Source organism: Haliaeetus leucocephalus, unplaced genomic scaffold (genome assembly GCF_000737465.1).
Source record: "Haliaeetus leucocephalus isolate CR32 unplaced genomic scaffold, Haliaeetus_leucocephalus-4.0 Scaffold263, whole genome shotgun sequence".
NCBI lineage: Eukaryota > Metazoa > Chordata > Aves > Accipitriformes > Accipitridae > Haliaeetus > Haliaeetus leucocephalus.
The window spans coordinates 231,626-252,432 of record NW_010972699.1 but is presented as its reverse complement, the minus strand read 5'-3'; the positions used below and the strand labels follow the sequence as shown (position 1 = coordinate 252,432).

Genomic DNA, 20,807 nt, shown 5'->3' with positions numbered 1-20,807 from the left:
AGGGGGACAGGCGCGCGGTGTGTCGGGGGGGCGGGGCGCAGCGGTCCCCCGCGGCCGCTGAGGGGGGAGCCCCGCCGGGCCCCAGCGCCTCCCCTTCCCTGTCCCTGGGGGTCTCGGAGGAACGGCGGGGGACAGCACGCTTTTTGCCGCCTTCTTCGGGGAGGGGGGGCCGCCCCCTCCGGGGGTTTCAGAGGGCTAAGACCCCCATGCCGGTCCGTGTGCGAGGTCTGGGTTGGCAGGAGGGGTTTGGCTCCGAGGATGAGCCCATCAGAGGAAAAACCAAGCGATCGTGCAGTTAGTCACAGCAGTGCTTAGCTGTAACCCGACCCCGAGTTAAAAAGCTTTCCAGAAAAGCTGAAAGTACTTCTTATTTGCAGGTTTCCTCTTACAAGACCTGATCTTTGCAAGAAATGGGAAGCCGCTGTTAAAAGGAAAAACTTCAAGCCAACCAAGTATAGCAGCATTTGTTCAGAACACTTTACTCCTGATTGCTTTAAAAGGGAATGCAACAACAAGCTTCTGAAAGAAAATGCTGTGCCCACAATATTTTGTTATACTGAACCCAGTGAAAAGGTAAACCCAAAGAACTCATAGTTTAAGGTAGTGGAATGCACATATCTTGCTCGTATTAGCCTAGCAGGGCTTGATGTAGCAGAGCAGCAGGGAGAAGATGCAGATTGTGAAGGATGCTGGCTGAGCATGTGCACCTGGAGGCACGTGGGGGGCTGTGGTGGCTGAAACACATCCAACTGCTGTTCTTGTTTGCTTTGACAAGAGCAGAGATGTAGGCTGTCCGAGGCTCTGGAGCATATAGTGCACTGTACAAACGTGCAGTAGCTCTGATCTACTCTTGTGTGCCTACGCAGAAACCTGAGCTATGTAACTTCTGTTAAAACCTTGTGCTGAATTAAATGGAACAGCAGCAAAGTGAGAAGGTATTGCCCTGTAGTTAAGTTGTTCAGCTGTATTTGTGGCATATATGGAGTTTTAGAGAGCCTTCAATAATACTTGCAAATTGCACTGCACTCTCCCACGCTGACTGGTGGCTACTGTCCTCTCTAAAGGGCTCTGTCCTCTGGCTTCACAGAGTTAAAGGGAGATACAAACAGAGGGGCAGAACAGTAGCTGCACCTGCTATCTGTTTGTGCTGAAACCACCTCTGTCTTGCCTTAACAGTTACCTTGTGTTCACAAGCCAGACTGGTCCCTAACTTGTGTCTCTGAACATCTCATGGTAGTCTCCTGTGAGAGGTATTGTTCCCTTCACTGTGCTGCTAAAGCAGCTTACTGTGAGGTGCAAGTCAGTTATGAGGTCTTCCTTCTTGATGTAATAACTGCAAGACAAGAATGGAAAAGATTGATTCTTAACTCCTGTAAAGGATATAAAATATTAGATCTCTTGCCACTCTGCCGTAGAGGAAGTGACAAAGGAGAGAATGGATATGATAGGTCTAGGGGGTGAAAGACTGTAATGGGATGAAGTGCACAGAGGAACACTGGGACTTTTGCTTGTTTGATTTTTCTCTTTATATACAATATTGGATTTGACGCAGAATTAAAAGGGGAATGTGTTTGAAAAATGAAAAGTGGTTAATAACAGAGAAGAGAATATAAGCAGAAGGTACCTGAGGAAAGACAGACAATTTCCAGGTAAATACGGCTGTGTTAAGATTTTTGTTTGATTATGCTTCCCTGCCATCTGTACCACACATGTTTTCTTTGTCACGTGTAAAATAGTTGCAAGATTTTTTGCAGTCTGGAAGCTGAGTGGGTGTATAGGGTAATCTGCAAAAGTGCGATTGGTGCAGCAGGATTAGTGGTGAGCCACATTCTCCATTTCATTATCATGCCTGGATCTACAAAAACACAGAAGACTGCCTTTTGATTGCGGAGAAGCATTTAGTGCTATTCCTATTTGTCTCAGGGCACTTTTAAATGAACTACCACATATCCTCAAGAAATAACATAGTAACAAAGAATAGTAGTGGTTTTTTTGGAATTGAATCCACACTGATTTTGAAATTCAGCTTTTTATCTTTTGCACTATGTAATTTGAAATTCTTTCTTTTTCTTTACTTACGTCTTAGGAGAACCATTTGTTGGTGGTAAGAAGTAATTAGAATTCACTTACTATGTGTCCGCGATACCAAGGAGCTGTTTTCTGTGATACATTGTAACATATTTAGAGTGGTAGCATGTGCTGGATAAGCTGCAAATGGAAGTCTCTGTGAATTCAGCTGTCCAGCAATGATATGATTTATGCTTGTGCTTCCAACAAGGGTGAACTTCTGTTTGCCGATTACATCTTTGCCTTGTAGTTTTTTTAGTAGAGAAGTTTGAAAGTGATAGCTGATAGGGTTAAGCTCTGTAGAACATTCATGCATGAATTAGGCACACGGTTAGCAGTGATTTCTTGTAATTGAGAAATAAGAGTGATAGTTGGCTGGGTTTATACTTTAAAGTGATCAGTAATATTTGAGTGCATGTGAAACTTCCCTTCAACACCTATCACAAAACTGCCTTCTCAGTTACTGCCTGCCAAGTGTTGTAGTTTGTACAAGAGGGATATCTAGACCCCCCAAATATCAAGTATTAGCTTGTTTACAAGGAAATTTGCAAAGTCAAGGAAGTTAATGATACGACCTTCAGATGTGATGAGCCTGATATTTAGATGGTGAGGATTGTCAGCTGGTCTTATAGTCAACATTTTCCCTGCCCTTATGCTTTTATGTGTAGTAATAATATTGGAAACAGGTGGGTAGTTAGAAAGTTGGTTCAGTACTTCTTTCACTGAGAATGTCTTAGGCTTTCTTTTTGACAGTCAATATGCAAGCTTTTTTGTTTAAACAGTGGAGGTTTTTTTTTATCACCATGCACACAGAAGCATTTCTGAATTATAGTGCATTCCTTTGGGGCAGAAAGAATCTGATTCTCTGCTCTGGCCTATACTCAAGTGGTGAGGGATCCATGTTGTCCTGAACCATACAAGTGAACCTATTGAGAGCAGTATGATAAAAGTTGCTGGTTTGTGTGGAGTTGAGCCAATTGATATTCTGCTGCTGCCAAAAGGGAGAATTGTGCTTCTCCCTTCTCTATCCCATCTGCCAGCCGTGCAGTCCTGTTTCTCACTCCCTCCACACACCAGTGCAGGTGTAGGTCATACCTCGTGTTGCATTGCTTTGACTTTTAATAAAGGACAGAAGATTTCTGCAGTGGGAGAGCAAATAGCTTTCTGTCATCTTGGCAACTTACTATGTCTGAACAGAGAGTAAATACCAGGGCTGGGAGGGCTGCTTTGCTTTTGAAGACCTGTTTATTTTGGCTCATCATGTCTCTTGAAACCAAACCCTTATGCTGCAGCCCAAAACCAGTGACACAGTCCCTTCCCATTTGTTGAGAGGCAGGCCTTGCTCTGTCTACCTCTCTGCTCTGGACCTTATCAGCCCCCTCAGTAGGTGACCCTTATTCTACCTCAGCAAAAGATTATCCACTTCTGCTGTGTTTTTGATTAAGTTAGCTAATAGGTTCAAAGTATATCATGGTAAGATGCAGCAGAAAGGAGGAGTGACAAAGGGGAATGGGATGGCAGTGATGAATTATTAGGTCAGCTGAACTCCATTTTATGGAACTGCAGCCTGCATTCTTGCTTCTTAGCTAATCATGGATATGTATTTGACCTAAGTCTTCAAGGAAGAGTATTTGCTACATTCTTCAGTTTTTGATTTATTTGAGACATCAAAGACTTGAGTTTCAAAGTGCCCTGAAAATGAAGCTGCTTAAAAATATCTCCAGTTGAGAAGCCACACAAAACAGGCACAGAACTGTGTGTCAATTTTGAAAATGTAGGCTTTGAAATTTATTTTGTTAATTTCAGTCCTGGTTGTTTATGTTATTCTGGGGCCTAGTAAGGAAGTTGTGTTGTAAACAATATTAAGCATGAAAATGTATTTTTTTTCCTTGTTGTTTTTAGCTTGAAGAATTTGCAGAACAGCCAGAAGATCCACTACCACCACCTCCACCACCGCCACCGCCTCCACCACCTCCACCACCACCACCAGCAGCAGCTCCAGTATTACCACCATCTCCATCAACTCCTTCTTTTCATTTGTCTCAGATAGATGCTAGATTTGTAGATCCAAGTATTGGATTATTGATGCCTCCTCTCCAGACCCCTAGCAATCTTGCTGTTTTTTGTGATCACAACTATACTGTAGAGGATACAGTTCATCAGCGAAAAAGAATTCAGCAGCTGGAGGAACAAGTTGAAAAACTGCGGAAGAAGCTCAAGACAGCGCAACAGCGATGCCGGCGTCAGGAAAGACAAATTGAAAAACTGAGAGAGATTGTTCAGTTTCAGAAAGAAAAAGACATATTGGCAGGAAAAGGCTATGTGATTCTGCCCAATGACTATTTTGAAGTTGTAGAAGTACCTGCCTAGAAGTCATGAACATCAGTTTTCACTTTGCTAGGCCAAGAAATTTAGTTTAAAAAATAAATGCTCTCTAATTATGTGTGTAAGACTCTCCAGAATTCTAAAACAGTAAATAAGCAGTCATACAAATGAGATCACATTTTTTTCTTCATTGTCATTTCAGTTCAATACACTTCTAATATATTGAAAATGCAAGCATGTCAGAATTAGAACATGCATTTAGTTTACAAAATCTGAATTGATTTACAGAAGCAAAGGATGCAAGGTTGAATACATTTAAAATCTGTTATTTTTTTCTTTCTTTTTTTTTCTTTTTTTTTTCCCCAGTGGATGTCTCCTGCTTACAGGGGATGGGGAACTGAATCTGGCTGAGAGTGAAGTTGAGGTTGTTGTACACTTAGTGCAAAGCTTTGTCAAGGCATTTAATGTTGGCTTTGGTGATCCCCAGGAAGTAGTTTTCACTGGTTTCAGAAGGAGCAGAATTAGGCCAGCTAAGAACACCTGCAAGTGCTGCAGAAAGATAGAGAAAGGTAAGAGACACATTTCAGCCTGGGAAGACTTCCAACCTCAGTTTGCTATGCCTTCAAAGCACTGCAAAGAGTCTAATTCCTGGATCCCTTTGGTAAGGTATGTAAATGAACCTCTTCTTTTGGAGTAACCTTTCACCCTTTCACCATGTGTGTGTTGTGAGGGAGATGAGGAGAATTTGTTAGCATAGCTGATGAGAGCTGTAGAAGAGGCTTTTGTTTGGAGGGCTTGTAAAAATACTCCTGAAGTGCAGTGCTGCACTGAACATGTATAGAATCATAGAATCATTTAGGTTGGAAAAGACCTTTAAGATCAAGTCCAACCACCAACCATGCCCACTAAACCATGTCGTGAAGTGCCTTGTCTACACACTTTTTGAATATCTACAGGGATGGTGACTCAACCACTTCCCTGGGCAGCCTGTTGCAATGCCTGACAACCCTTTCAGTAAAGAAATTTTTCCTAATATCCAATCTAAACCTCCCATGCTGCAACTTGAGGCCATTTCCTCTTGTCCTATCTCCAGCCACCTGACAGAAGAGACCAGCACCCACCTCACTACAACCTCCTTTCAGGTAGTTGTAGAGAGTAATAAGGTCTCCTCTCAGCCTCCTTTTCTCCAGACTCCATGTTGTTGGGCTGTTGGCAGGATCATAAGGCAGTGCACTGTTTAGAGTGACTGCTTTTCCAAAGTACACTGATAATATACAGTCCCTAATATGTTGGAGTGTGACATTCCCTTAAACACTGTAATGGGTAGAATGTTGTACTCATCTTTGAAATTGTTAGTCTGAACTCACATCTCAACTGTGTATAACTTCACAAAGAAGTTTTTTTACTTATCCAGGGTGTCAGGCATTTGTGACTTTCATTGCAGTATACTGTGATTTTTTTTTTTTTTTTTTTCCCTCACTCCCCAAAAGGCATCCACCAAAGGGCAGTTATGGAATTAGACTTTGGGAGTTGCTTGGTGCTAGACTGGTTTTTAATATCTCAAATGCTGCTGCCTCTCCTTCAGCCTTATTAAGACTTTCTAAAAATTAATTTAGCATGACAAAGTAGTGCACCAGTTTGCACTTACTGTCTAATAATTTGTTTAGTCAACGAACTCATTCAAAATCAGAGAAAATGGCATCATGTTAACTCTATTGTAGCTTTCACAGCTGAAATTCCTGGATATATCAGACATGAGGAAGATGGCTTTTCTCAGTCCATGTCAAACTTTTTTGTGTAGTGTGGAGTCTAGCTCTGATAGTAATCAAGCCCTGTTCATGACGGCTTTAAAAGCTTCACTTAATATCCTGTTAGCATGACATTTTGAAATGTTTCAAACCAGTCTTGGTACTTCTGACCTCACTCATACCATGTATCTACTATCCCTACCATTTCATATACTTAAGATGAACAAAAATGCTGATGCATCCTTTTGTGTACATTTATTATACCTGATTAAAAATAAAAAGCAAATGGTGTGTTAGATTTTTAACTCCTCTCTCTCCTCTTTTCCCAGGACTTTGCCAAAACTAGCTTGATATTTTGTATTCTTTTTCTGAAGTAGTTCCCTTGTTTAGATGCTGGGTTTTTCTCACAGTGTTGCCGAATCTTGCTGCTGTTATGCTTCATACTGAAAATAAACTTGAAAATGCTCAAATTAAAAAAGTGACAAGGAAAAGGCATTTAAACGAATGTTGCTATGCTGTTGGCATGTGTGGCCAGATAGCAGATTGTTTCTGTTTTCTCTGCAAAATGCCCTCTCTTCTTACTCTCCAGGAATTTAAAGTGTGACTTCCTGAGGCACAGTGGGTTGCTGCAACACCACACCTCTGTGGTTGGGGGGCTCCTGCCATCCCCGCATCCCTTTGCCATTTGGCTGTCTACTCCCATTACCACCCTTCTTGTTTGCAGTGGTTCCGGTGCTGGCTGCACCCTTCTGTGGGGGAATTCAACTCGAAAAAGCAGCAAGTTTGGCTCGTAAAAGATCCCTGTCTCCCCCCACCTTATGCTCTGGCTGCTGTGCTTGTTGGGCCCTTTCTTCAGGTATTTTAGCCTCATAGCCCTCCAGAAAAGGAGCCCAACAAAAAGTAAGTCAGCAAGGTAAATTTAAGGCTGATAAATGGCTGATGTGTAGGGTTCTTGTGTGTTTAAGCTTTTCCTGTTGGTGAAGTTGGTTTAATGGCTGACTCAGGTGAAAGTCCTTCCATTGAGAGGAGTGATTATTGATTGTCTTGAGGGTTTCAGTAGTATCATGCTGAAGAGGGGACTGCTGCCCCACTGCTGATCCTTCCTTTCCTTATTATCAAAGGATTTTTCTGAGAAGAAATGCAGTCCATTCTGTCAGTGGGCTTGAGTGTGGACTGCTAGGCCTGTGAGGGCTGTCAATATTGCAGAGCTCTGAAGTGACGGAAGAAGGCTGGCATGGAAACAACTGACTGTCTTTCAGCTGTTGACTTTCCTGCACTGTGCCCTACCCCACACTATACTGCAATCTCTCTGGTTGATAGCAATATAGAAAGAGAAGATGAAGGCTATCTGCTACTGGCCAGGCTAGGAAAGGAATTCTAGGTTTTCTTGTAAAATTAATAAGCACAGTATGTTCCCCAAGCATTTGTTAAAATTTCTCTTTTTTTTAAAGTGGGATCTGTTACATTCACACAATCAGCTGTAAAAAAGGGCTGCAGCACTTACTGTTTGTATTGGCCACAACTGGTACCTGCACATAGCAGCAATTTCATAAACGTTTCTCACAAAAGTGATTGGGATTTAAAAAGTGGAGGTGGGAATGTAGAATGGCATCTTGTTGTCCAGTTACACATGAAGTAGCTGACATTTGTTTAAATGCATGTAACTGCACTTCACTGAAGCCTCTTTTATAAAGCAAACAGTTCAAGGAAGTTAGAAAGTAGCAAAATCGGCAAAATTGCTCCATCCTTAAAATCTGGACAGAGAGATCAGTTTTGAAATGGGTTGATGCTTCAACAGGCAGAAATTACAGCTGCTTCCAAAAAGAGAGTGTTGGCTTACTCTCCCCTGTTGCCCCAGTCTCCCTTTTGCTGTGGTGGGGTATCTATCATCTGACCTGTCTGTAGTGTTTACTTTCTTTCTCCTTATGCCTCTACAAAGTATTAGATGTCCCTATCTGACTGGGACAGTTCAAACCCAGAGGTATGTTTTATGGAGAAAATGAATAGCTAAATACTTGGATTACTGCTTGTCACACTGAGGGAGTCCTTCATCACTGCCCTTTTTTCTCCTCTGCTTCCAGTTGCCATCTTGTCTATGTTGTTACTAGTGTGGTCTTAACAACTGTGTCAGCAGATTAATGAAACTGAGATTCCCAAGAAATCTTCTGTCTTGCTGAGATTTCATTTTCCTTCAGCTCTACATAGGGTTTAGGCTACTGGTGCCCTGTGTGAATTTCGAAGGAGTTCTGCAGCTGAAGAAAGAGCAAAGCAAATCCCAATTTGAATGTAGGAAGAAGAAAAGCAAAGTAGTTGCTTGGGTAAAGCTAAAACCCCAACAGTTTCTAAGTCCATTTCAAAAGACTTCTCCTATTACATGCTTCTCTGGAACCAGGCACTTACTCCTAGTTGCCCTTTTGCTTTGTTTCTTCCCTGAGATCTGTTTCAGGTTGTAATCTCTAGGCTTATCTGTTTCCTGTCAGCTTACACCTTCATCAGGTGGCTTTGGCAGGGTGGAAAGGGGTGTTCTGAGCTATTGTCTAATTTTAACAACCAAACCACAATCTGCCAAAGCACGTTGAGGCTTGCAGTCTGTCATGACTGCAAATTCAGGTCTGTAACTTCTGCTGTTTTAAGCACAGCAGGTTATTTGCCATACTTTAGCCATGATAATGATTTACTAATAAATGAGAAAGAGCAAAACAGGATACATGATTCAAAAATATGATGATGACAGTGACTGCTATTACAGATTTCTCTTTGTGCCCATTCAGTGCTTTCTAAGAGAAATTTTATTTTCTTATAGAGATCTTTGATCAAACTGCAAAATTGGGCAGAAGGCCTTACGGTGTTATACAGACTGAAGGAGTTTAAAAGTGTGCAGAAAAAATGTGTTGCAAAGTTGTTGTTTAATCCACCATGAATAACTTGAAAAAGATCCCAAAGGAAAGTCATCTTAAATATTCTTAAGTCAAAGAAAACATTTACATCAGTTACTCAGAAGGAAATTTTCAAGAACCTCTCTTGAGAGCAGATACATTACATTGTCATAATTAAATCATTGCAATAATTAAATCTCTCCACAGTCCTGCCACTAGTAGTTCATTTAGCATTCAGCATCAAGCCGTTTATTGCCTGTCATGCAAAATCATCTAGTGATCCTCCTGTAGCTGTCTCCTCCCACTGTACAGGGAAAATAGGTGGTAAGACCTGGGGTCACACATTCCTGGAACCTCTGAAAAAGTGATTGTCATCTACATCTTAATTGGTTCTAGTGGTCTATTAAAAGTTCTTTTAGTTAGGAGCATGGAGAATACCACGAGGCTAGTCATTTGGTTGTTGTGGTTTTTTGTGGTTTTTTTAGACTCAGACAGGACTTGAGCAAATTAGGCAGGCTTCTCATTTCAGGTTTCACTGGATATGACTATTAAAGGTTCAGGGTCTGTGGCTATACTAGTCGTCTATAGATGAACCAACTTTTCAGTATTTGAGTCTGTGAAAGACATGTGATTTCCTATCGGGAGATCTTCAATTCAGTGACCTGGAACAGGTAATCCAGAAAAAGGGGGAGGTTTTGCCTTCAGTAATGCTTTCTTATTTTGTCTTGGGATCATTTATCATCCCCTAGCCAGACTCCAATACTCTCTAACCAGGTTCTCATGGATGTACCCAGGATTTTGATTTAGCAGAGTGATACAGCAATATACTGAAATCACAGCACAAGCACGGTATAGCAATTGCAATATACAGCAGAATTGAAATACAAATGTATTGTACAAATTCCTGTTACTGGGCTCTAAATGCTCACCATCATGACACTGTGTCCCCAGTTGCCAGGAAGGAATATGTAGGTTAAACCCAGCTCAAGCCAGTTGCTCTCTTCCACACCGATTTTGTGAGTTGTTCAGTTTTTATACTTTATATTGGGCTGAGTCACATACAGACTCCCCTCCCACACTGGTCTGGCTAGCTCAGGAAAACTACTCTCGACTAGTTATTTCAGGGAAGGCTGTTTATGCAATCTGATGACAGTGATACAGCTGTATACCTAAAACAAATGTTACCACCCAGTCCCCCTCGTGTTGAGATAATTTCAGCTTTCTTTATGACAATTTGTTGTTATTACTTACATTCTTCCCTGAGCTCATCATTCTTGCCTATCTCCCCTGGGCCGCCTTCCATTGTGGGGGTCAGTCACACATCCCCACACCGTCTCTTTTCAGGAGTGTCCTCACACATGTGTTTTGCAGGAAGAAGTGAACTTTATGGGGCTTCAGGTGCTTTACAGTTGTATTGGGTTTGTGTGGCAAGGTTTTGGTAGTGGGGGGGGTTACAGGGGTGACTTCTGTGAGAAGCTGCTAGAAGCTTCCCCTATGTATGATGGAGCCAATGCCAGTCGGCTCCAAGATGGACCTGCCGCTGGCCAAGGCTGAGCCCATCAGCAACGGTAGTAGTGCATCTGGGATCACATATTTAAGAAGGGAAAAAAGTTGCGGCAGCACAGAAACTGCAGCCGGAGAGAGGAGAGAGAAACAACCCTGCAGACACCCAGGTCAGTGAAGAAGGGGAGGAGATGCTCCATGCGCTGGAGCAGAGATTCCCCTGCAGCCTGTGGTGAAGACCATGGTGAGGCATGCTGTCCCCCTGCAGCCCATGGAGGACCACAGTGGAGCAGATATCCACCCGCAGCCCATGAAGGACCCCACGCTGGAGCAGGTGGATGCCCAAAGGAGGCTGTGACCCTGTGGGAAGCCTGCTCTGGAGCGCTCCTGGCAGGACCTGCGGATCCATGGAGAGAGGATCCCACGCTGGAGCAGGTTTTCTGGCAGGATTTGTGACCCCGCGGGTGACCCATGCTGGAGCGGTGTGCTCCTGAAGGACTGCACGCTGTGGAAGGGACCCATGCTGGAGCAGTTTGTGAAGAACTGCAGCCCGTGGGAAGGACCATATTGGAGAATTTTGTGGAGGACTGTCTCCTGTGGGAGGGACCCCGCGCTAGAGCAGGGGAAGAGTGAGGAGTTCTCCCCCTGAAGAGGGTGAAGTGGCAGAGACAATGTGTGATGAACTGATTGTAACCACATTCCCCATCCCCCTGCGCCGCTGTGGGGGGTAGGTAGAGGATCTGGAAGTGAAGCTGTGCCTGGGAAGAAGGGAGGGGTGGGGGGAAGGTGTTCTGAGATTTGGTTTTATTTCTCATTACCCTACTTTGGTTGATTGGTAATAAATTGAGTTAATTTTCCCCAAGTTGAGTCTGTTTTGCGCGTGATGGTAATTGGTGAGTGATCTCTCCCTGTCCTTATCTCGACCCACAAGCCTTTTGCTATATTTTCTCTACCCTGTCCAGCTGAGGATGGGGAAGTGAGAGAGCAGCTTTGGTGGGCACCTGGCATCTAGCCAGGGTCAACCTACCACAACAGTCTGGACCCGTGGCTCAGAAAGGAATGAATTTTCAGGGTTGGTACTTTTATTATGCTAAGAGGAAGGGATCTTGTTCTGGGCTTAAGAAATCCCAAGACTTTCACCTGCATTTTCAGGTTTAGGATAATAACCACAGCAGCTGGCTCTGCCAAGAAGGAAGCTTCAGGATACCCACTTTCACAGCTCAGTCCAGAGTTGTCACTCTTTTTTTGTGGGGTATGTTTTTTTATTATTTTTCTTTTCTTTTCTTCTTCTTTTCTTGTATTGATAGGATCAGACCCTTCATTCATCAGTTCACTGATGTTGATGCTGTCGGGTCCGGAGGAATGGCACCTGCATGTAAAGAAAATCTAGACAGAGAGAAAGTTGTTCCCCTGTTCCCAAGCTGGCTGTGACACATCAAGGTGGAGTCTTCTGCTCTCGCTTGAGCACATGCCACGTGAGCTCAGGCCACAGAGGCTGGCCTTACTGATAAATGTTTCCATTTCTAATATTTTAAGGTTGATCTACACTTGCAGGCTTGTCTCATAGGTGTCCTGAGCTGATACTGCGTTTTATCAAGTGATTTTGTGGTGGCGGTTTATCTGAGGGACTTCAGGAGTCACTGCCAGATGAATGAATATTTGTGGTGTTACGTCCAAGGACTGGAAAATAATTTATTTATCAATACCCTCAAATTTTGTAGTCTGTAGGCACATTCAGTTCTTATTTTCATTTCCCTCTTTCTGAGTCCAGACAGGAAAATTTTTTTATTAGTTTTCTTTTCTTTGACTGACAAAGAACTGAAATTGCTCAGAGTTTATTTATGTGTCCAGCATGACAAGTAACTGGGCAGGTTCTGCACTACAGGTACTACACCATGGAAATCTCCTTCTTGTGGGTAATAGGAAACATATCTATCCGCCCCCAAGTGAATGTGCATGTGGCTATTTCAGCTTGAGGAACTCTAGTTATTTGGAAGTAATCTATTTAAAGTATACACACACACATAAACTACATTTACAGTATCAGTGGAGTTATCTTTCTTTGATACTGCCATCAGCTGACAAAATCAGTTTTCCTGATGGTAACTTTTCATAGAACTAAAATAAAAAAATATATATACATTTATATATGCAATATCTTTTACACTCAAATGTTCAAGCAAGCTTATGATGACAGTATCACTCTGTTGATAACCATTCTTCCATCAATATTGACATGTACCTCTTGGCCTGCCTACTAAGGTTCTTATGACTTACATTTTTTGCTTCATGATATACCAGCTTAACAGCTGTCAGGTAATTGACATGTATATAATTTCAGTAATATATAATTAAATTATTAAATCAATATCTGCAAATGGTGCTTTCTTGTGTTGTTCCCAACGCTGCCTGACAGACTGGATTCCTAAACCAAATCAATAAACAGACTCCTTCAACACCTTTTACTTCTTCGGTCAGAAGAATTCATAAGCCTACACATGCAGTAGATGACATTGGCCTCGCTTGTTTTTCACAGTATGATCACTACAAAGTCTTGTGAGCATGCTGTCTACTGAAACCATCATCTCTGTCATGAGATATGACTGTAGAAGTAAGACTTTTCTCCCCACTAGACATCTTTCCTAATCTTGAACGTTATCTCATTTTTCTTCTGCCTTGCGTTGCTGCTCTACAGCATTGCTCTTCTCTCCCAAAGATTCATTTGATCTTTTCTATTAATACTTTCAGAATTTAAACATCTGTATTTCTTACCATATTTGTCTTTTCTTGTCTTTTATATATGGTAATGAGACACTGATCTTCTCAGTTACAGAAGCTGTCAGCAACTGGGCACTGGGGTATTTGGAACATGGAGCACTAACCTTTCATTATGGACTGGTAACTTTTTACTGTTTCATACTATGATATGTTGGCACAGAGATGAAAATGCAAAACACTGTTGAAAACAGCATTGGAATGACAAGCATGTCTCAGCTGAAAACTGCTTCGGGTTAATGGATGAGTTTGGCCTGAGGAAAGAGGAGGCTTGCTTATTATTTCAATGGATTTTACTCTCTGTGCTTTCAAGCTGAGTTTTTATTTTATTCTACTTGTCTCTTGATTCCTATATATAAGACAATATATATAAGAGGTATAAAAGTGAGCTCAGCGATTCTCAGAGGAGCTGAGAGCTTTCTGAGCAATGTCTTCACCACTGGCGTAACTTTCCTCCCACAGATATCAATAGTAAAAGTCCTGCCTGTGCCAAAATGCTGAGACCCTAACTCTGAACATTTTGGGCAAAGCCTTGTTGAAACCTATGGGGCTGGGATTTCTTCTTTGTATTGCTGAAAATGGTATCATTGTATTGTTGGAAAGTCCACCATAGGTTTTTCTCATCAGCCTTGTGCAGAAGAGGGGGCACTGGGGCAGCGTCATTGTCTCAGACAAGACTAAGCAGCATCATTCTTTGGCAACAAAGTCATGAAGCCATATATGGCTTCAGCTGCTAAGTGTTTCCTTGCGATATCACAATGGGAGATGGGCTCCACAGCAGCATAGCAGTCTGCTGTGCTGCTGTGAGATCGTGGTAAGGTAAATCCAACTGCAATGATAAATGGTTATTTACCTGAGTAAATAAAGTGTGTGATAGCATTCCTAGCCAAATGGTGATTGCCATTACCCATAGAGGAATTAAACTCCGAAGCATTCTTGCAGTCTTTTTTTTTGTTCCTTTCAATTTTGCTGATTATCTGATGCATCTGGAGTTAATGCATCATGGTCTCTGGGCTTGCTGAGAGCCTCAAAATATTGCAAACCTTATGAAACCAGCCTGTTGGCTGACTGAAATGTTTGAGGCAGGCACATTGCATTGGAAGTGAATGTGAGGAGTTGTCCCAGTGAGGACAAGTAAGGGTGATAACGTGGAGAAGGGTAACAAGCAGCCCAGTTTGTTTCATTAGGGCCTGAGGCAGTTAAAAGGCCTTTTTGGGCCTTTGTGGAGTTTAGTGTGGGTGGCATTTGTTCTGCAAGCTCTACAAGAGCCGTGGCAAGTTGTCTCCTGGCACTCTTCGCCGTCATCCATCCTCCTGCCAGGGTCTGGCCCTGCACTTATCAGCCATCCTTGGGAGAGCTGAACCTCTTCCCAGCCCCAGTCCCGCTGCGTTGCAGGAGCAGTCTGCAAAGCATTTTGGCTGTGGTCCCATATGTATCTCCTCCTACTAATACACACAATGTTGGACTGTGCTCCCAGTTCAGCGAGTTATTCCAACCCAGCCTTTGTTTGATATTAGATGAAGTAACCTAAATACCTTTAATTAGGTTAATTCTTCTGGCTAGGCACAGACAGGCCATTAAAACAGCTATAGGAAATAGGATATTCTGGCATGGTAGAAAAGGCAAATCTAGTTTTTACATATTTTTATAAGTAACATCAATTACACATTCTAGTGAGGTGAAGCTGTAAATATTTGGGGTTTGTATTCAGCTTCCCTGGCTTGTCAGAAGCAAGATAAATGACAGGTATCAAAGATGTCATCCAGTAGAGATAGCTTTTGGATCTCAAAACTTCTCAGTTTGCTGTTTTAAAACTATTTGATGAACTTACACAGTTTTAAGATACATCCATTGGTTACATATGCCACTAAATAATTACAGGACATTCTACTAGCTAACATTACCTTCATATCCCTTCTCTTATGATTATATGTTGCCTAAAAGTTAACTTTTGCAAATTACATAAAAAACATACTCTGATGTCACTCAGAAACTGAGAAGGCATCTCATACACTGTGCTTTGTTTACACTTATGTTTAACATCCAGTGTTTCCATAGTCCCAGGCTAATTGGTATTACTCAGAACTGTTCTGTTGTAGATATAGACTATTATGCATGCATGTCCAAGGCCTTTATTTCTTTTATACTCAATACGCTTAGATGTCTGGTATAAAAACTGAAAAACCACTGAAAAATCACCTAATATCCATCGTTTCATTTCTGCCACTCAGAAGTCTAACTGTGTTTTGTTTGTACATATTCATGAGCACAACTGAAAAAATTTAACAAGCAAATATCTGGAGGTAGACAATACTGAATTTTAAGCACATAGGTAGACATTCAAGGGGACTGTATCTCCTTTTGAACTGGAAGTAATGGCTTCATATAGTAAGTTATTACAGATAGGAAATTCCAGAAGTTATGGTATGTGAAAACTGGTTTCTCGGTCTACACTTAAGTGTAGTATCTGTTCATAAGCCAGTGAAAATGGAAGTAAAAAATATGCCACAGATGTTCAAAATGATGGTCCTACATATTCTATCTCCTTGGTTGCTACCTGTGAACATTTCTATCTAATCTTAAGAAACCTCTAGAAGGAATAAATATTATTCTTTATAAATTATTTGACATTAACCCAAACAGTACAGACTCAGTATGGCAAGCAGGCATCTCTGGTTAGAAGGCTCACATCCCAGCTCAAACCATCAGGAGGCAGCCTTCAGAAGAGCAGTGGGCTGACTTGAGCCCTGCTGTGACATATCTAGAGAAGGACAGAAGTGAGTTAGTGGGAGGTATTAAATGAAGAACCTCTTTGGCAACAAAGTCATGAAGCCATATATGGCTTCAGCTGCTAAGTGTTTTCTTGCGATATCACAATGGGACATGGGCTCCACAGCAGCATAGCAGTCTGCTGTGCTGCTGTGAGATCATGGTAAGGTAAATCCAACTGCAATGATAAATGGTTATTTACCTGAGTAAATAAAGTGTGTGATAGCATTCCTAGCCAAATGGTGATTGCCATTACCCATAGAGGAGTTAGTTAAACTCCGAAGCGTTCTTGCAGTCTTTTTTTTCCCCACCACTTTTTTTCCCCACCACTCCCCCACCACTCTTTTCACCTGGGGAAGTTGGCTTTACTATGCTGGTTAGGGTGACCGCTGTGACAGAGGTAAGGTCTGGTCTGCTGACTGGCTGCTGCCAGAGCAGTTTTTGCTTTTTAGTCAGAGGTGATCCAAAGTAAAATGCATGCACTTCATAGGAGCTGCCACATTCAACTGAGTGTCCTGACTGCTGTGTTGAAATTCCCACTTTGTAAAATTCTTGGCTGTAATGTAGCTAGGACTTTATTCTCAGCATGCCACAGACTCCAAAATATGAGTCCAGGCTGGGTCCAGCCCAGGGCCCAGAACTCCTTCTTTCTGGGCAAGAGTTGCAACCATTTGATATCATGCAAAAGATGGGTGCATTTCAAAGATCAGGGGTCTTGCTCACAGGAGGATCCACAGCCTGGATCCTGGGTGGCTGAAGATGCTCGGCATTGCCAGTAGCTCCTAACTTAAGAAAATCCAGACACCATTTGGAGATGAAGCCTTTCTAAGTGGAGCAGGCCTGGTTTCCCTTTGCAGGACTTCAGCACCTTCTCATTTGGTAGGCAACTAGAAGGTCAGGCATGTAAAATTTCAGCAAAGCAGTGCCTGAATGAGGCACTCACATTGTCTGTATGCCAGTCGGAGCTTTTTAACATTTCTGCCTCCAGTTTTGAGAGGGAGGACAAGTAAGGGGTGACGAGGCATGCTGCTGATAAATGGTTGGCAGGGGAAAGTTTGTGAAGAGCTCTCAAGGTGAAGGGAAATGGTCAGAATAAGTCTGAATTAACCAGAGAGTGGCTACCTCAGCACTCACGCAAGATTTTAACACCTGTTTGGTTGTTGGGTTTTGGGTTTGTTTTTGGTTTTTTCCTCCTGTCCTCTTCCAATTTATTTCTGAAAGCTAAAGACAAAGGCACTGGCATCTGTCCTGTAGCTCAGCAGCCCATGTTGAGGATGTTGAGGAGCTATGTTTATGAGCCCCTCAGTTTTGTGAGGTTGAATGTGGCTGAGTCAATTGGTGTTGCTGTTGCATTTTCTGTAAAAATAGTAGCTTTCCAAAAAAACCCAAAAAACAACTCACAGTGTACAAAATTTCGAGTATGAAGTTTGTGTTCATGAAGCACAATCTGATAAGGTGGTTGTGTACTTGCAGATTTGAGTATACAATATATATACAACTTTTTTCTACAGAAATGCAGCTCCTAATACAAACACTGGAAATGCACATGATGGAGAACTTATTAACTGCGGAAATAACTGTCTTTCTGTAACCCAAGCAGGTGGGAAGAGGCATAGAGCAGCAGAGGAAAATGCACAACAGCAATTGCATTTCTTTTTATTGAAACATCATGAAAAAAGCCACAAGCACCAGAAAAACATCCAGTAACATAATGAAGAAAGAGACAAGAGTATGGGCCTCCAAGCATTCCTAGCAAATATGTTATGTTTTCATCTTTTGGCCAATAAAGAACTATTACCTGTGTCAAGATCCATTTCTAAAGCTAAAAAGAAACCTCATTGCGAATTTTGTGTGGATGATGTGGACCCACAAAGCAACCATCTCTGTTAATTCAGGAAAAGATTATGAAGAGAAAATGCCCTCAAATGCAGGAAGGAACAGAGCTTGTAGCACTCATCCAATCTCTAACAAAGCATTTGGTTTTGCTATGGTATCTCCAAGGGAGTCCCCCACCCTCCCACACCAGAAGCAGTGGCTCCAAAAACAAAGTCTGTCAGCTACCATCAATCAGGCTGTGTGGCAGGGCTATCATGTCCGAAGAGAAGTGGACAAAATGAACAAAGCTGCCACCAGGATTCAGGCAACTTATCGAGGCCATAGGACACGGCAGGAATTGCCCTTTGGGTTTTACAGTTGCCTTGGGCATAAAAAGCCAGTATTAAATTGGAAGGAGAAAGCAGAAGAGAAGATGACGGCACTCCCTTTTCTCATGGAGCACTGCGTGTATGGGGATAAGGGCTCCCAGGCACCAGGTGTTACCACTGAAAATAAGAGGCCAAGATGTCGATGCAAAGATAGACATGAAACAGGCACTTCTGTCATTCCCGGAGCAGTTGTCTTCAAAACAGAGTTTTCTCTCACACCCTGCAAAGTCTTGACCCTTGCTAATAGTTCACTTAGCCCTGAAGTCTTCCAGGCCTTGACATCTAAACAGCAAGTCCATGATACTGCAGATAAAATCTGGGCTGCGAGGAGCATTTACCAAAGCAGAGATAAGCTTGGTAAAATGGAAAGACAAGCTGAGAAAATAGCAGAGCTGAGCCAGATCTTCATCTACAGTTATCAACTCAGACCAAACAGTTGTGAAAATCACCATGTTTCAGAGCTAGCTAGTGTCACCAAAATGCAGGAATCGAGCACAGAGCCCCAAGACATGGTGCCTTGTCCTGAACAAGACCTCACTGTAAAATTAGAGCTGGAAAAGGAAAACAAAGAGTCTAATGCAGAGGGCAATGCACTATCTATGAGAAATATTAATGTGCATACAGTGGTGAAGAGCCCACGCACCTCCAAAAGGTCCATCTCCCTACGTGTCTCCAGTCCCAGTGGAGCAGTGGAAGGTTTTTACAGGGAAACAGGCAGCGGGAAGTGGCATGGACTGTACACTGCCAGAAGGCACAGGAACTCAAAGCTGTCTCAAGTCTGCATTCACGTATATGTGGTGGAAATGGGAAGGAGGGAAGGCAGAAGTTCATCACGGTAGGAAGGCACAAAGGAAACCCATGACTGGAATGGCTCTTGTTCTGCAAAACCTTGTCCCTGTGCTTGCAGGGTCTGGTCACCACTGAAACAACTGTCTGAGAGCAGCTTAGAAGTGAGTTCTGTTCTTTCTAGCAGCCTCCATCAAGCATTCCCGTCAGCCCTTTCTCAGCTTGCTGTGCTAAGTGGCTGCTTGTTCCCTAGCTGACACAAAGGCTTTTTTTCCCTTGCCTACTGTGTGAAAGAGGTTAAATCTCTTAAGGCAAGTAATTGCTGCCACAAACAGGTCCATGCACAAGTGCAAAATTCTTACCTATTTTTAGGCCTTGTTATCCAGCCCCAATTAACATTATGCAGAGTTCCAGCTACGAATGCATCATTCAAAGCATGAGTTTTCAAATCTACACATGTTGCGCTGGGGTCCCAAATAAAGCTCATTCAGCGTGTAATCTGCATTGTAGCCCAAACAAGTCCGACGGACCGATTATATCCACAGACCTTAACACAGCACGGCCCTGGGCACTCCAGCCAAAGTGCTGCCTGCACTGCCCGGGTCCTGCCAGGGAGGGGTGCTAAAACAGCACGGGAGAGGAGGGAGGGAAGCGTCCACAACAGAGCCTGAAAAGGAAAAAGGCAAGGAGAAAGCGAAAGGACCTTCTCTAGGCATGTGAGAAGGAAAAAAAAAAAAACAGGAGGAGGAGGAAAGTGGCGGCTGTGCTGGGGGACGGCGAGAAGAAATGAAGGACGGTGGGATGCTGTGCAGCTCCCCGTGGGAAAGGCGTGCGGAGGAGGGGTGCGGGGGGAAAGGATGGAGAGCAAACAGCAGTGAGGGAGAAAGGGAATAGGTTTGTGCTTGGTGCAGCCTGTAAGCAAGCCAAGAGTGACAGCAGGAAGGTGCCTGTGGGGGACGGGGAGCTGGAGGAGAGCAGAGAGTCTTCAGAGTGTACAGGCAGCTGGATGGCTGGCTGCAAACTCTGTGCCCTCTGGCACGTGAAGTGCCTGGTGCTGCAAAAGCTGCTGGTGAGCTGGGCTAAAAACATCCCTCACCCGGAGAAGATGCATGTTTTAGGAAGCTGCTGACGGGGAGAGGTGTCTGCTGACCAGGTTTTCAATGAAGGTCCAGGAATGCTGCCCTTTCCCACCCCACTTTTGCACCAGAAACTGTCCCTCACCCCTTCGGGGCTGGTGTTTGCCTGCTGTCTCCCTGTGTGGCACGAGGTGGCACAAAGGCAACTCAGTCCTCCCTTGGAAGCTCTGGGGAGCCTGGCACCATCCCAAATACTGGCACCACAGGCGTGACTCCCTTGGCTCCTGGCATACCAGCCCCAGGGACCAGGGAGGCTGAGTTGGGTTGGGGAGGAAGAAGGCACATCCACCTGGAAGGAGCCTCCTACCCCATAGCTGCTGTAACAGCCTCTTCTTTGCAGCCCCTCTTTTCTCTTCCCTGCAGCTAACAACCCTAGAGGTGTTGCAAACCCCTCTCCAGCTCTTGGTTCTGGAAATGGGGCTTCTTGGTTCTGGCTCACAGCATCTCTCATCCACATCTTTCCTCCTCACCCTCCTTATTCCCTCATTCCAGGTTCCCCACCCTCTGGTTGCCAGCCAGCACTGCCACTCTTGTCTACATGACACCTTCGGGTAACATGGCTTGGCGCTCTCCATCACAACCTCAAGTTTTCAGTTGCTCCTAATATTAACCATGCGG

The 20,807-nt window shown here is 43.4% G+C and overlaps 1 protein-coding gene across 1 annotated transcript in view; it reads left to right on the top strand.

Moving 5' to 3' along the window:
- The window catches only part of THAP1 (THAP domain containing, apoptosis associated protein 1), a 5,798-nt gene extending 505 nt beyond the window's left edge, over window positions 1-5,293 (top strand). The window contains exons 2-3 of the mRNA XM_010569186.1: window positions 378-573; window positions 3,970-5,293. Of these exons, the coding sequence (XP_010567488.1) occupies window positions 378-573; window positions 3,970-4,437 (664 nt within the window). The 3' untranslated portion in view covers window positions 4,438-5,293. The remainder of the gene's footprint in view (window positions 1-377; window positions 574-3,969) is intronic.
- The last annotated feature ends 15,514 nt before the right edge of the window (window positions 5,294-20,807 follow it).